The sequence below is a fragment of the Enoplosus armatus genome, chromosome 14, assembly GCF_043641665.1.
Source record: "Enoplosus armatus isolate fEnoArm2 chromosome 14, fEnoArm2.hap1, whole genome shotgun sequence".
Lineage (NCBI taxonomy): Eukaryota > Metazoa > Chordata > Actinopteri > Centrarchiformes > Enoplosidae > Enoplosus > Enoplosus armatus.
The window spans coordinates 22,028,136-22,044,200 of record NC_092193.1 but is presented as its reverse complement, the minus strand read 5'-3'; the positions used below and the strand labels follow the sequence as shown (position 1 = coordinate 22,044,200).

Sequence of the window (16,065 nt, the reverse complement as noted above, 5' to 3'; positions counted from 1 at the left end):
CTGAAAATAGTCCCCCATTTCTGGAGATAAGGATCAAGGATTTCTTGACGTCCAACAAAAAAATCCTTCAATTTATTGTAAATGAAATGTCGTTTTTAAAGTGGAAAGGCTAACACCTCACCTATGCCATATCTACACGAGTTCAGTTTCTTGTGCGTGAATTGTGTGTGAATTCTTGGTATACCCTTCAAGAGTCCATCAAATGTCTCAGATGATTACATGAACAGTAAACGTTGCCGGAACATTGTCCGTGACGCAACATTATCCTCCGCTGGTTTCCAGACAACACGGCTGGCATTGTGACCCGACGCGCCGGCTTCCAGCGGCGGTTGCAGGATGTCTATGTTCTCCCGGTTGTCGTTGAAGACAGCGGTTACCCCGCCCAGAGCAGCACAGCCACCCTCACCATCCGAGTGTGCTCCTGCAAGGCGCGAGGCTTGCTGCTCACCTGCTCAGCTGAGGCCATCTTCCTGCCTGTGGGCCTCAGCACTGGAGCCCTGATGGCTATTCTGCTATGTGTAGCTCTGCTGATTGGTAAGCGGATGTTTCTTCTGTCACATAACTACAACGCAGTGCTGTATACAAGCACCGGAACACTGTTCATAGGACTAATACCATTTGACATTCCTCCTTCTGCGTATCACTTGTCTCCAAGATTACACCTACATACACTTTAGCTTGGCACATAAATTATTGGAGAGTAGTTTGCTTATTTAAACAATGTTTGCCACAGAGCAAGCTAAGTGCAATCACTTACCACACAATTTGTTCACTTCCAGTGGGCGTTCATCATTAGGGGGACAAAACCCACAGTCACTTCTCACCTGTCTAGATGATTGTGGATTTTGTCCCTCGTCTCTAACAAGAGTAGCCGCGTTAGAAAGCGATTACTTCACTGCCAGAATAGACAGGAGGAGTAGTTACAGTGATGAATAACTCTTTCACTCGCATTCATTAAGAGAGACTAAACTTCTTGTAGAACTGGGTGGACAAGGGTCAAATAAATGCCAAACACTGAAACAGGCTGCAAGAATTTGTTCCCGTTCCCAAAGGCTTTGGCACCCTCTAGAGTTTCATTGGCTGAAAGACACATACTGCACTCATTTTCGTCAAATCTTAAGTCAGAATAATTTGAAAAATGCTATAATCACAAAAACTGTCCACGTACTGCACAGGTTTTAATCAACAACCAGTAGGACCTGACTCAGAGAAACAGACTGAGCCACATTTATCACACATGTGTAAGTACTTGTAGTCAACCCATCACTTTATTTCCATTGTGTCTTGCAGTTATGGCAGCATTATACATGGGCCAGAGGCGCCACAAAGAGAAGGAGACTCTGATGACGTCAAAAGAGGACATCCGGGACAACGTCATTCACTACGACGATGAGGGCGGCGGCGAGGCGGACACCCGCGCCTTCGACATGGGCACCCTGCGCAACACGCACTCGCAGCGCACCAGCACCCACAGCAGCACCTCCAAGAAGGAGAGAAATGGCTACGGGGACGGGGTTCTGCTGCATCTCAGCAGTCGCTGCGACAACATCCGGTCGCCGGACATCCATCGCCAGACAGCCAGCGTCATCGCCGCCGTGGACAACAGGACGTCGCTCTCGTCCCATGGCCGAGTGACTGAGAGCGACGCTGACATTATCAGGGAGTTCATTGAGCAGCGGCTGGAGGAGAGCGAGCAGGGTTACGCCGCCCCGCCCTACGACTCGCTGGCGACCTACGCCTACGAGGGCGACGGCTCAGTAACTGGCTCACTCAGCTCCATAGAGGAGTCATGGGTAATTGACAATTCAGGGGATTTTAGCTCCCTCGGTGACTGGGGGCAGCCGTTCAAAACACTGGCTAGCATCCTGGACAGACAGCCACCTACTCTGACTGAGGAGAGCTGAGAGGAAGTTGGACGGCAGAGAGACTTTGGGCGGCCATGTTGGAATTAGCTTTCTTTTCTAGACATGTTTTTTGTTTGTTTGTTTGTTTGTTTTTTAACTGTGACAGGCTCTGGTTAGAATGACGTGAGTGACTTTTTAGAAAGCTGTCCATGTGAAGAAGAGTTGTGGGTGATTGGTTAGCTAGAGAGCAGAGAATCTAGCTACAGGTGCGCGAAAAAGGTAAACTTGATAGCTCCTCAAAAGTGCCTGAGGTCCTATATGTTTACATGTATTTCAAATTCATGTTACTTAATAAAAAATATATTAAACTGACATTTTGATTGCAATGTCAGATTCTTAAGTATCATCAAAAACTTTCCAGTGAACAGCGATTCAACCATCAGGTCAAATGCTGTTTTCTTAGCCACGATAGGAATTGTTATTTCGGTTGATCAGTCGGCCCACCACTTTCGTCCAGATGACAACATCTCAACAAACACTGGCTAGATTGCAATGCATTTTTGTGTTTGTTTGCTCCCCGTAAAATTCAGAGTCCAGTTCGAGAGTCTTGTGATCACATTTACAGATTTGCAAGGTCAGGCACCTGCCTACATTGGAAGTCTACCTTTGCAAGAGGTTCCAAACCAAACCATTGGGCTAATCTTTAACAATGCTTGTATTTTATACATTTATCGTACGTTTTGTAAAATCTTAAGCTGAAAAGTAACTATGTGTCGCTTGACAACCCCCATTTCCAAGGGGAAAAATGTTATTTTCCAGGGTTCCAGGGTCCAAGTAAAAACGGAGTGAGAGGCTGACATAGCTTTGGTGTTTTAGGATCTTCACCTCACAATCCCAGAGACACTGTGTCTACCCTTCTGCATTCTTAAAAAAGGCACCATGCTTTTAAAGGCTTTCATAGCCCATTGAACATTATGAGTATAAAAAGCACATTTCAATTACTTCTTGCGTTGCAGGTTAGACAGGTTCTGATTTTGTGTTACTTCCCAGTGTAAAGCAAATTAAAATGAAGAGCCTGGCGAAAATAAACCGTACTGTACATTTCTTCTTGATGTGGCAATCACTTGTCCCATGTGGAGGCGTTGCATTATGATGCAAGCTTCCCCGTATTCAACACCTGCTGTGTGCCACTAAATGTTAAATGGTGTTGAGGATTTCAAGTAAGAAACACATCTACTACATAATGACATTATTTGCTGTAGCTTTTCAAGAGAGAGGAACTATGTATCCTGATTTTGTATTAGTTTATGAAATGAATACAGTTTATATTATAATAGAACTTTATTCTTCTTATGTAATTGTAAAAAAAAACAAAAAAAAATGTAAAAAACTATTTATTCCATGTGAACGAGCAAAGCTGGACAAATACAATCATATTTGATTGTACGCCACCAGGCGTTTAAATAAACGTCACCAGGCGTTTCTTAAATGCCAATTCTGAGTAAATGATGGGCGCCTTGGAAACAGAGAACAAGACCTTCTTGGAAATAGAAAATAACCTGATAATGTTATAGACAACAGATACCAAAAATGGATTAATATATATATTAAAGACGGAACGACAGAAATTATACTATTATAATTTTGTGACTGCCTACAGTGATACAGGCAATCACACCTGATATAGGGCTGCGGTCAATCATGACTTCCATATTTACTCCGCCAATCTGATCATACCGCACAGTATAATCTAGCAATGCCTATTTAATGTATTAAATTATTCACCTTGCTTTTTTTAGCATGGATGAACTTCCCCCCAAGCAACCTGTCTTCACATGACATCTGGGTTATAAAGCAGACCCCGCCAGGCCTCAGAGAGGACACTAGCACTGACCCTTCTAAGGGTCCAGCATCCCAGGCTCAGGATGATCCCTTGACTTCTTCAAGACCCCGTGCAAGAACTGACGTGCAATGTTGAACTTCCCCTTTAGGAAGAATGTGAAGCTTTGGGCCAGCATGCTGATTTTGATGCTAGTGCAAAGCTGAACAAAGAACAGGGACACTCCATAAAGTGGTCAAGACAAGGCAGATAGCCTTGTCCTGGGCAGGCGGACCGCTGGACTATTGCACTTGGGTTACAATGATTGAGGGCAGAAGAGTCACTATCGTTACATTCCAGTACGGGAAAGTCTCAGAGCGATGCTAAAAGAGGGAAATGCAGATCAGCAGAGTTTTAACCCCCTTCTTGTAGAAGATGGTACACTCCATGTCTGCCTCAGACACAGATTGTTTAAAGTTGATAAGTTTTCAAGCATCCTGCCAAGCAAAAGCACAAAGTTTTAGCTGTCTGTGTTACAGGTACCAGCCAGTACCGAAGAAACAAATAATGGATCCTGCAAACAGGAGGAAGAAATGAAACAGGGCAACTTTGAAAAGTAACGAACGTCCCGACGCCAAAGCCGCAAAGCGACCCTCTCAAGGTAAAGCCGTCCCAGAGCAAAGTAAAATGTCACAATGCCCCCTGCTGGCGACACGGTAGAACATACACAGTGGGCATACTGTGGAAACATTACATTGATTACAAATAAAAACACAATATATCAACACAAATGTGATCACACATTGGTGGGTGTCGCAAACTCCCCAACAAAATGAAAATGGCTCCTGACATTTCCAAAACCCCAGACTCTTAAATTGTTACTAATACACCAATGTAGTGTATGGGATGCATGTTAGCGGTGCATGTGGTGTGTGATATGTTTGTGGCATGTATGTGGGTGAAGTGAAAGGTGCAGTATGTGTGTACGGCATGTATGGGTGTGATATGTAAGGGACAGCTGTGTATAACAGCATGCCGTAACCAGTCAGGTGTGGTATAATGTATGCTGCAACTGTATTAACTGTGTTCTGTGGCTGCCTTGATGGCTGATCAAGTGTCTCATCGGTGAACATTTGTCGTGGCCTTCTGTCACGAGCCGACCTCCTAACCTCAGTGTTTGTCTGAACAACGGGGCGGGGGGGTCAAGGGTCTCTCCTCCTGTTCAGGTTCTGAATGTTCGTGCTCACTCTCCAGTCCAGTTGAAACAACTTGTCTCTTTCTGTGCTCTCTCCTTGGAGATGCCTGAGTTGGATTGGGTAAGCATTCCTTCTCAGCTTGATCTTTATCTTTATCTTGATCGTTACTCACACTCATCCTGACTGGACAATATCCAGGTTCATCCTGTTGCTCTTCCCTTTCAGGTACAGGTACATGAACTGGTTCCCTCTGGATTGAAGTTGGTTGTCCATGGTAGGTATTTTGTTCTGTTCTGTCTATTGGTATTCTTAACCAGTAACCTCCATTGCCCAACTCCTCAGAGTCATCCTCAGCATTGTCACTGTTCTCAGACTGTCTTTGTATGTCAGTCACCCTCCGCTGTCTGTTGCCTTGTTTTGATCTTTTCTCAGATGTTGACTTGGTGGGTTGTGGAGGGGTCTCAAGAGGTAGGTCATTAACCAAAAGTAGCAGATTACGGTGAAGTGTCTGGTTTTCCGCTTGTCTCCCCTACCTGCTCTTTCACAATGTAAATGGTCTTTTCCCAGTATGACCTCAACTTGCCGGGCCCTCCACACTCACCAAGGTTCCTCACCAGGACCCTATCACCAGGCTGCAACACAACTCCCTTCACTTTTTGGTCGTAATACGACTTCCCTCTTGCACTGGACTGTCTACTGTTCTCATTGGCTATTCGATATGCTTCAGCCATCCTCTCTACCCACTTATCAGCATACCCTTTAGTTGAGACTGGTTCTGGTTCTGTGCCTTCGGTTAACCCAAACAACAGGTCTATAGGCAGGCGAGGAGAGTACCCAGTTGATTCATGTCGTGTGCAATTGTACGGTATGGGGAAGGTGGTCTTTCCAGCGCTGTTCTCAGCATCTGGAGTAATGCGCGGTTAAACCTTTCAGCTGGATTCCCTTGCGGGTGGTATGCCGATGTTCTTGAATGGCTAACCCCTGGCAGCTGCTGGAGGGTCTGGAAGAGTCGGCTCTCAAACTCACGGCCCTGGTCGTGATGCAACTTTGAGGGGTATGAAATCATTAAAGATATGTTGGGCAGCTGTCCTCCCACTCTTCTTCCTAGTAGAGTATACTTGTGAAATGGTCAACCATCACCAGGATATACTCATACCCTCCTCGACTGGTCTCTAGGTGTAGGTAGTCGATACAGACGATCTCAGTATAACTAGATGTGATACTGCCCATGGGAGCTCGAACATGTGTTACCGGCTTCTTTGATTTGATGCGTGGAGTGTGGGGCATAGTAAAGGTAATCCCTAAACTTTTCACACACAGCCCATTTTAGTTTTGCTTAACACTGATAGTTCTCTCCTTCTTTTAGCGACTTTTTCGCTAATCTCACAGTTGTTTACACACTATTATATATAGTTACATTAGCTTAGCAGCTAGCGATGGCTTCTCTCTCTCCTTCTCGCTCTCCTTCTCACTCTCCTGCTCTGTCCTGCTCGGTGTGTCAGATGTTTAGCTATTCCCCCGCCTCCTTTAGAGATAATGGTAAATGTAATAAATGTAGTTTATTTAGCGTGCTGGAGGCGAGGCTCAGCGAGTTAGAGGCCCGGTTCCGCACCATGGAGACGGCTGTAGTCAGCCAACCCCCAGTAGCCGGTGCGGACCGACTCAGTGTAGCTCCTGCTAGCCGTCCCAGCCAGGGAGGCTGGGTGACTGTCCGAAGGAAGCATAGCCCTCGGCAGAAGCCAACGGTTCACCACCAACCACTTCATGTTTCTAACAGATTCTCCCCACTCAGCGACACACCCGCTGAGAAGCAGATTCTGGTAATTGGCAGCTCCATAGTCAGAAACATGAGGTTAGCAACACCAGCGACCATAGTGAAATGCATTCCTGGGGCCAGAGCGGGCGACACTGAATCAAATTTAAAACTGCTGGCTAAGGATAAGCGTAAATACAGTAAGATTGTTATTCACGTCGGCGGTAATGACTCCCGGTTACGCCAATTGGAGGTCACTAAAATTAATGTGGAGTCGGTGTGTACGTTTGCAAAAACTATGTCGGACTCCGTAGTTTTCTCTGGGCCCCTTCCCAATTTGACCAGTGATGATATGTTTAGCCGCATGTCATCATTCAACCGCTGGCTGTCGAGGTGGTGTCCAGCAAACGATGTGGGCTTCGTAGATAATTGGCGATAGATAGATATCTATCTGATAGTGCTGTAGCTAAATTTAAGGAAGTGATTCCATCGGCATTAAATTCAATGCCATGTCTCAATACAACTGAGGACTCCTATGCTAACCTTCGTCCCTCTCAAATGGACAATCTTGTTGACAGTGCTGCAGGCTCAATGCGATTGACACTTGACTCTATTGCCCCTCTTAAAAAGAAGATAATAAAACAAAGAAAGTCAGCTCCATGGTATAACACCCAAACCCGCAAATTAAAGCAAACAGTGCAGAAACTTGAAAGGAAATGGCGCTCCACCAAACTAGAGGAATCACGTTTAATTTGGCAAGATAGTCTTAGAACTTATAGGAAGGCCCTCTGTAAAGCCAGAGCAGCCTATTACTCAACATTAATAGAAGAGAACAAGAACAACCCCAGGTTTCTCTTCAGCACTGTAGCCAGGCTGACAGAGAGTCACAGCTCTATGGAGCCATGTATTCCTATAACCCTCAGCAGTAACGACTTCATGAGCTTCTTTAATGATAAAATTCTAACTATTAGAGACAGAATTGATCACCTCCTGTCTTCAGGTGGTACCTTACCTTCAAACACAGGAATCTCAGAAACAGCTGTAAAAGCTGATGTATATTTAGATTGCTTTTCTCCCATTGACCTTCACCAAATTACTAAAACTATCTCTTCATCTAAGCCATCAACTTGTCTCTTAGACCCCATCCCAACCCGGCTGCTCAAAGAGGTTTTACCTTTAGTCAGCACTTCTTTACTAGACATGATCAATCTGTCTTTACTAACAGGCTACGTACCACAGTCCTTTAAAGTAGCTGTAATTAAACCTCTTCTTAAAAAGACCACTCTTGATCCAGAGGTTTTAGCCAACTATAAACCTATATCTAACCTTCCCTTTCTCTCCAAGATTCTTGAGAAAGCAGTCGCCAACCAGCTGTGTGACTTTCTACATGACAATAAGTTGCTTGAGGACTTTCAGTCAGGTTTCAGAGCTCATCATAGCACAGAGACAGCACTGGTGAAAGTTACAAATGACCTTCTGACTGCATCAGACAAAGGACTTGTCTCTATACTTGTTTTGCTAGATCTTAGCGCTGCATTCGACACCATTGACCATCATATCCTATTACAGAGACTGGAACGTTTAATTGGCATCAAAGGAACCGCACTAAGCTGGTTTAAGTCGTATTTATCAGATCGATCTCAGTTTGTACATGTTAACGATGAATCCTCCATGTACGCCAAAGTCAGTCATGGAGTTCCACAAGGTTCTGTGCTTGGACCAATACTATTCACCTTATATATGCTTCCTTTAGGGGATATTATTAGAAAACACTCCATACATTTTCATTGCTATGCGGATGATACCCAGCTATATTTCTTGATCAAGCCAGAAGAACCTCATCAGTTAGCCAAGCTTCAAGCATGCCTTAAGGACATAAAGACCTGGATGACCTGTAATTATCTGATGTTGAACTCAGACAAGACAGAAGTTATTGTTCTTGGCCCTGAACACCTCAGAAACACAGTATCTAAGGATATTGTTACCCTAGATGGCATTGCCTTGGCCTCCAGCGCCACCGTGAGGAATCTCGGAGTTGTCTTTGATCAGGACATGTCCTTTAACTCCCACGTAAAACAAACTTCAAGGACTGCCTTCTTTCACCTCCGTAACATTGCAAAAATCAGGAAGATCCTGTCTCAAACAGATGCAGAACAACTAGTCCATGCACTGGCTCCCTGTGAAATCCAGAATAGAGTTTAAAATCCTTCTCCTCACCTACAAAGCTCTTACTGGTCAGGCACCATCATAACTTAAAGAGCTCATAGTACCCTATTACCCCACTAGAGCACTCCGCTCCCAGAATGCAGGGCTGCTTGTGGTTCCTAGAGTCTCCAAAAACAGAACAGGAGCCAGAGCCTTCAGCTATCAAGCTCCTCTCCTGTGGAATCGGCTCCCAGTTTGGGTCCAGGAGGCAGACACACTCTCTACTTTTAAGAGTAGGCTTAAAACTTTGCTTTTTGATAACGCTTATAGTTAAGGGCTGGCTCAGGCCTGCCTGGACCAGCCCCCTAGTTATGCTGCTATAGGCCTACACTGCTGGGGGACTTCCCATGATGCACTGAGCTTTCCTCCTCTCCCTCCTCATCTTTGCACATTCATCAAAGTCCAATGCATGTTACTAACTTTATTTCTTCCCCGGAGTTTCTTTGTGCTTTGTCGACTCGTAGGTCGCTGTGGATCGTGGTCCTGGTACGCCTGGGTGCTGCTGCCGCCATGGGCCTGCCTGACTCTCATCACTACAGTTATTATGTTTAGTCGTAGTTCTGTTACTATTAAAGCTGCTATTATTAATCTAAGCTAATATTACAGCTATTTCTACTGTTAGTGCTGCCATACACCTTTGCCTACCTGTCTGTCTGTCTGTCTATCTGTGTCTCTACGTCTATCTCTCTGTCTCTGTCTCTCCCTCCCTCTCTCTCTCTCTCTCTCTCTCTCTCCCTCAAACCCAACCGGTCAAAGCAGACGACCGCCCACCTAGAGTCTGGTTCTGCTCGAGGTTTCTGCCTCTTAAAAGGAAGTTTGTCCTTGCCACTGTCGCCAAAGTGCTTGCTCATGGTGGGAACTGTTGGGTCTCTGTAATAACATTATAAAGAGTCGGTCTAGACCTGCTCTATTTTGTAAAGTGTCATGAGATGACTTTGTTGTGATTTGGCGCTATATAAATAAAATTGAATTGAATTGAATTTTAAGGCTCCAGTTTTCCACTGTGCAGATGATAGTTTTTTTCAGCGAGCCGTATCCAATGACCCTCAACTTGCCATCTTGATGTTGATAAAGCACGGCCTCGAGATCTTGGTCTGAAGCATCTGTGTGCATCAGCGTCAGCGTCAGAGGCAGGTTGAAGTCAGGATATGCCAAAACCGGTGGATTAGTGAGGAGGTTGACAAGCTTCTCAAGTGCTTTCTGCTGTTTGCTTGTCCAGTCCACTGGTGTCCTGGAAGGCAGCTGTGGGCCCCTGCTCTTTCCTGCACGTGTCTGGACTCGTGGCATGCCTGGTTTAGTTTGAAGTAACTCATAGATGGGTTTGGATATCCTCGAGAAATCCTGGATGTAGGAGCCAATGAGTCTCCTGACATAACCAATGTCAATTTTTACTCATTCAGCAGAGACGAGGCGTCCCACGTATCTGACTTCTCACCGGAAGAGTTCACATTTCTCTGGCCTCAGCTTGACCCCATGGTTCTGGAGGGCCTTGAGGACATTGCGGACTCCTTCCAGGTGTTCATCAAAGCAAGCCAAGCATCTCCTCGATACTCCACTGGAATGCTGCGGGGGCGTTGGAAAAGCCAAATGGGATTCTAACCCCCGTAGAGTCCCCACAGAGTTATGAAAGCAGTGACATGTCTTGAACCCTCTTCAATGAAGCCCTGATGGTAAGCCTTGCCCTGGTCCAAGATGCTGAACCAGGAGTATCCACCAAGGGTGTCCATAAGGTCCTGTATCCTCAGTAGGGGGTGTCAATCTGGGAGAGTTTTCTGGTTCAAGAGGTGGTAATCAACACACAAACGAAGTGTTCCATCTTTCTTTTGAACGCATACCACTGGGACAGCGTATGGCGAGTTGGACTTCCCTATCCAACCTTTTACCAGAAGTTCTTGAATGTACTCCTTTACTTCTTTGAACAATGGTCTTGGCACTGATGAATATGTTCTCTGTACTGGAACATTGTCTTTAAGGCTGATCGACATCTGCAGACTTGAGCAAAAGCTGCTGATTCCTCAAATAGCATTCTCTTCACTTTCTCTTGTTGCATCTAAGTGGCTGATATCGACAGGAGGCTGTCACAGTGTCCACTTAGTGTCATTGGGAGGGGGAGCAACACTATTGACTTTAACATTGGCCCTCTCCTACATCCAGTTGCACTAATCGTGAGTTGTCCCCCTCTGGCTCAAACAGTACTCGAGGATCAGACAGGTCCCATGTTCGGTGGGACTTTGCACTTCTACCAAGCTACTTGGCCTGCTGGGCACATTGAACCCTAGCAGGGTTCAATGTGCAGCAAGGGCGAAGCTGCTCACAAGGAAAGGCACACTGATAGACAAGTTGGGGTCCTCGTTTCCAGTTAAGTTTCCAGTGATAGCTACCCATCCATCAAATGGGAGGGGGTCTCTGCTCACAGCATATACTGCAAGCTCTTCCTCATCTTCAATGATTTCAGCAAGCGGTCGAATATCAGTATCAGGTAGATACTTGTCTTTCCACTCCCTGTCTATCATGCTGACTTGAGCCCCCCTATCAAGCAGAGCACTCACAGCCAGACCGTGTAAATAACACCGGGTGAGTGCTTTTTTTTCCTATAAGCCTTGCAACCTGTTCATTTTTTGTCACCGATAGGTCTGTTTTGATGCCATTTGATGATGTGTTTCTGGTGTCCTCTAAGCTAGAATTATTCCTGTTGGTGCTGTCAGGTGGGGATAGTGGTTGAGGCCCGGTCACTGAGGCGGTCCCTTGGCGGCTCCCGTTTCCCTGATGCGCTGGTTTCTTGAGGCAGCCAACCGCTCTGTGGCCTTCTTCACCACAGTAGAAACAGCCATAGAGTCTATCTTTTCTGGGTGGCACTCTTGGTGTGTACCTTTGAAACACATGTTCTTGCTGTCGTGTCTGTAATGGTTTTGTCATCGATTCAAGCATGCTGGAAAGCATCTCTACTTTCTCTGTGAGCTGTTGAATTATGTCTGATGTGGGCTTCTGCTCAGACCTATCTTTCCTGGTACCTGAGCCATGTGTAGCATTAACCTCAACTTAACCTACGCTGTCTCTCGTTGTCGTCACTTGTTACCTTCATCACACGCCTCAGTATTATTTCATCAGATACTTTGCGGTCTGAGAGTAGTGGTTTGAGTTCTCATCGGATGTTATCATGTTTGTGTCCTAGGCCTTGGTAAACAGTGTGATGATCCAAGACATGTCTTGATACTTATACTCAGATAGCCTGCTTGTACTACTACTAAGGGATCCCTTACGGATCCGGCTTTACCAGGTCATTTTGTTTCATGCAAAGTCAGATTTACACTCTGACCTCAGAAGACGGCTTCCCATTTCGTGGCGGATAATGCGTCACCACGGCAACAGCGTTTGATGAAAACTCAAAAGCTTCACTATTGAGCATCATCAAGGTCTTAAGACTTTCAGACCAAATTTGAGGTGGATCTGGTCAACGTGCGAGGAGTAGTTTGTAAAAGTACAGGTGGCGCTGTGGCTATGATTCAATATTGGCCTGTAGATGTCTTCAGGCAGGGACTCTCATCAATTGTGTGAAATCTGGAAAAGATCTGACCAGAACAGTTTTTCATGGTGAAACATCGGAATTCACCGCGTTGCCAGGGGACCGTCGTTCATTGACATCCGAGTTATAACAACTTCCTTTTTCAATGGCGAAACATGGCTGCAACAGCAACATCATTCCATGAAAACTCAAACTTTTAACAACAAGGTCTTTAGATTGCACTGCCCAAATTTGAAGTTGATCTTATTAATTCTCTAGGAGTTTGTTAAAGTATAGCACCTGGAAGTGGCACAGTATATTCAAAAGTGACTGTAGTTTTTCTCAGTTATGACACAGCTGCAGAGACCAACAAAAGGAAACTCATTCAAACAGGTATCATATAATAATTAAGCTATAATTTATTAACATGAAAATCCATCAACATGGACAAAAAACACCTGGAAATCTAGTTGAGACATTATTTTGGTTGCCGAGTCCTAAGTGGATATTCCACCCTGGTACAAGCAGAGTGCATATAAAGGTGCAGTTTGAAGTTGTGGATATAATTCCTATATCAACACAACATTCAACCTGTTTGCAGTCAGCCTTTCAGCTCTTATCAGGTCTGTCGATGTTGTCTGTGTCGAAGCTGAAGGGCTTATCGTAGCCCATGAGGTGGTTGTAGTCATGTGGAATGGGGAACAGGTCTGGGTTTACCAGCAGCCCCATTTTGTCAGCGTAGAGGGTGACGAACATCTTGCTGACGGCTGGGATCCTGACCTGCCTCTGGTGGAACACGCTCTTTTTTTCAGTGAGGAAGACGCTGTAGGTGATGGCCGTGTACGTGTCTCTGTCCGGGTTATGGTACAGGCGGATCACGTAGCCCTTGGTGATGAGGTGGAGGACGACGGGGGTGAGGAAGGTGAAGAAGCCGATGACTCCACAGAAAGCGGCCTGCAAGGTGAAGCTCTGGACTCCTAGTCCAGTCTTCAAGAGGATGTGGGGCATGAGGAAGAGGCTGGCCCCGCTGGTGCTGTAAGAGAACATCTTTACCCCTGACAAAAGTGAAGATACAGAGAACACAGGTTACTGGATGGTTACTGTAATACACTTTTCCGTACACTATCCAAGTATTGTATGTATGTCCTAGGGGGACAAATAAAAGTACTTAGTATCATTAGTATCACGGCAACACTACAAGGTATCATCTGGAAACAAACATACATATTGTTTTCTGGAGAGCGACTCGTTATTGTTCCCCAGAGAGGATTTTATAACTGAATTATGACCAGGATGCACACTTTGACTGTGTGGAAATCTGATGTTTTCACATGAACGATGAACAAACACGTTCTTACAATGAAATCATGAGACTCGCGTAGCTGTTGGTGGAGTCCAGTGTGGGGCTGGACTGTGCTGCGACTTTGTTGTGAACCCCCCCCCACTCCGAAAAATGACGAATATTTTGTAAAAACTGGCGATTCGACTTGGAAAATTCAGATGAAGCCCTAAATTCGGGTTTGCCGTGTTGCGCTCACGTCTAAAAACCGAAGCCGTTACTGTGAAATCATTCATAGCTGAAGAAATCATGTCGTTTCATTCACTGTGATACAGAGTGATGATCACAGGTTTGCAGGGGTCTTGTTAGTAAAAGATTTATGACACTGGGTAGGGTCTAAAAGAAATAAAGTTGACTAATGAATCGAAAATATACAATTACAGGGCCTTTAGTTACTCCATCAGTACGGCGTGTCATGTCATGATTCCACAGTAAACCTTCAGGTCCTCTGGAGGGTTGTACATCTGATGTGTTCGTTGAACCGCGTGAGCACAGTGTACGCAGCAAATCCAGAATGCGTTGTGCCCTGCATTTGTTGCGTACACAAGAATGTGTCCACACAGGCACTACTTTGATGACATGTTGTCATATTCTGTAGGTAAGGTGCAAAAGTGCCTCACCTCGGACAGCGGTGCCCAGGCTGCCAGTGTAAATGAGGTTCCCGTCCTCGGAGTGGGTGCCCGTGGAAAGGCATCGGGCGGGCGGACAGTGGGACAGCACCTGCTCAGCGAAACAGAAGAAAAACACACGATCAAGGCTGGCACTGGCAGGGTTTGGCTATTCTGTTAAAAAAAAAAACAGGCCGTTGTGAGGTCCTGTAAGGTATTAATTTGGTACACATTAGAACTTAAATGGCTTCCTATTTATGCTATCTAAAAAAGAAGATCCATCACTCACATGGCATTCACCATAGCACATGAATGTATATATATATATATATATATATATATATTATATATATATAAAAGACGAATAACACCTCTATCACTGAAAAAGGAACTGGGCGTTATTTATAGTCCACTTTAATGCAGATCCCATTGCATCACTAAATGTACACACATACACATTCATGTGCTATATATGTATATATATATATATATATATATATATATATATGTATATATTAGGTTGTGGTCATTGGCTGTATTCGGAACCGCCTACTACTGACAAACTGTTCATAGTGGTATGCAGTGTTGCACAGATTTCGGGGGACTACTGAGGTGGCATTGAGTGGAAGTTTAAATCGCTTTGCATTGTGGGACACAGTACGCGACTGCATATTTAGCTGTTGTTTGCACACTTTAGCTGTTGTCATGCTACATTTTGGCCAAATGACAGCGCACTGCTAGTGTAGTAGGCGGGTTCGGACACAGCCGTTGTGTCTCTAGTACCAGTGTTAATGGGGGGGGGGGGGGGGGTTATAGCAATGTAAAGGAAACATGCTTGCGTGGCCGCTGACACTAAGAATTCCTGCGGGACAATTCACTGTGACACACAGCGGTCGTGGACGAGCACAACGCCGGTTCGCAGTTTTACGCACCTGGTTGTTGCGGTTGAGGAACGACCTTCTGACGGCGTGCGGCCGCCCCCCACCCGCTCCTCCGAAACACGACACGGCAAACGGCGCGCCGTGTCGCGTGGCCGTGAGGTGAATGTGACTGAACGACTGAGAAACAACGCGGGGCCGCAGTCTGCGCAGGACATTTACAGAGAGCATTGCGAGTTTGTCGGCCACCATGACCGTTTCATTGAATTCCACGCTACGCTGGAAGTACTTCCGCTTCTCCGCCCCTCTTCTTCTTCTTCTGCTTCTTTAATGGCGGTTGGCAAACAGCGTTTAGGCGCATTACCGCCACCCTCTGGATCAGAACGGTTACTACACCATGACGTTAAATTCTCAAATCATCTTCCCCACTTATTCTTGTCCAAGATTGTAGCGCTGATTTGGATTTCCGCAGATGTAGTGGTAATTCACTGGTCTCAGCCGTGTTAATGTTTTGACTGTGCCTGTACTGAGTCTTAATGCTCTGTGTTGTTCTGTCTTTGTTTTTTCCAAATAAGTTTTCGCCATAGTTTGGTATGCCATGCATCCATAATAGATACTGGCTCTCATCAAAGCCCTATACACACGTAACAATGCTTTCCATGGGCTTGTCATATAAGGTTAATCCGTGTCCATTATCTATTTTCTTTTTAGCGGAAATTCCACACTAACTATTGCTTTCTGCATGCTTCTAACAACGCGTCACGTGTAACGCCTTCACCCCTTTTCCAGGTTGTTCCATCGTCTGAATACAGTGAAGATAGTGCACCTGTTTCTGTTCCTTCAGGATATCACCAATCATCGGAGGAGAAGGCTGGTCCACATAGGCAGAGGAGGCTGGTCCACAGAGGCAAAAGAGGCTGG

General features: G+C 45.4%; 3 protein-coding genes across 3 annotated transcripts in view; 2 read left to right on the top strand and 1 right to left on the bottom strand.

Annotated features, from left to right (window-relative positions):
* LOC139296803 (cadherin-12-like) overlaps positions 1–1,904 on the top strand; it is a 29,675-nt gene extending 27,771 nt beyond the window's left edge. Inside the window, exons 11-12 of the mRNA XM_070919322.1 lie at positions 283–534; positions 1,291–1,904. Of these exons, the coding sequence (XP_070775423.1) occupies positions 283–534; positions 1,291–1,904 (866 nt within the window). The remainder of the gene's footprint in view (positions 1–282; positions 535–1,290) is intronic.
* A 3,925-nt stretch (positions 1,905–5,829) lies between these two features.
* On the top strand, positions 5,830–7,051 carry LOC139296471 (uncharacterized). The gene is made up of 2 exons (XM_070918876.1): positions 5,830–5,900; positions 6,391–7,051. Exons 1-2 carry the CDS (start codon positions 5,830–5,832, stop codon positions 7,049–7,051), a joined length of 732 nt encoding a protein of 243 aa, XP_070774977.1.
* Positions 7,052–12,767: 5,716 nt separating this feature from the next.
* Positions 12,768–15,400, bottom strand: tmem70 (transmembrane protein 70). The gene is made up of 3 exons (XM_070919497.1): positions 15,199–15,400; positions 14,279–14,378; positions 12,768–13,374 (listed from the first exon to the last, which is right to left on the bottom strand). The coding sequence occupies exons 1-3, from the start codon at positions 15,394–15,396 to the stop codon at positions 12,929–12,931; spliced, it is 744 nt and encodes a 247-aa protein (XP_070775598.1). The 5' UTR covers positions 15,397–15,400; the 3' UTR covers positions 12,768–12,928.
* Between the last annotated feature and the right edge of the window lie 665 nt (positions 15,401–16,065).

Excerpts from the sequence above, each read along its gene's own strand:
- tmem70 (XM_070919497.1), bottom strand. The coding sequence starts at position 15,396 with ATGGTGGCCGACAAACTCGCAATGCTCTCTGTAAATGTCCTGCGCAGA. Across the intron at positions 14,379-15,198 it reads TCCTCAACCGCAACAACCAG|GTGCTGTCCCACTGTCCGCC; the intron begins GTGCGTAAAACT and ends TTCGCTGAGCAG. Across the intron at positions 13,375-14,278 it reads CCTGGGCACCGCTGTCCGAG|GGGTAAAGATGTTCTCTTAC; the intron begins GTGAGGCACTTT and ends CACTTTTGTCAG.
- LOC139296471 (XM_070918876.1), top strand. The coding sequence starts at position 5,830 with ATGGCTAACCCCTGGCAGCTGCTGGAGGGTCTGGAAGAGTCGGCTCTC. Across the intron at positions 5,901-6,390 it reads CTCACGGCCCTGGTCGTGAT|AGATAATGGTAAATGTAATA; the intron begins GCAACTTTGAGG and ends CGCCTCCTTTAG.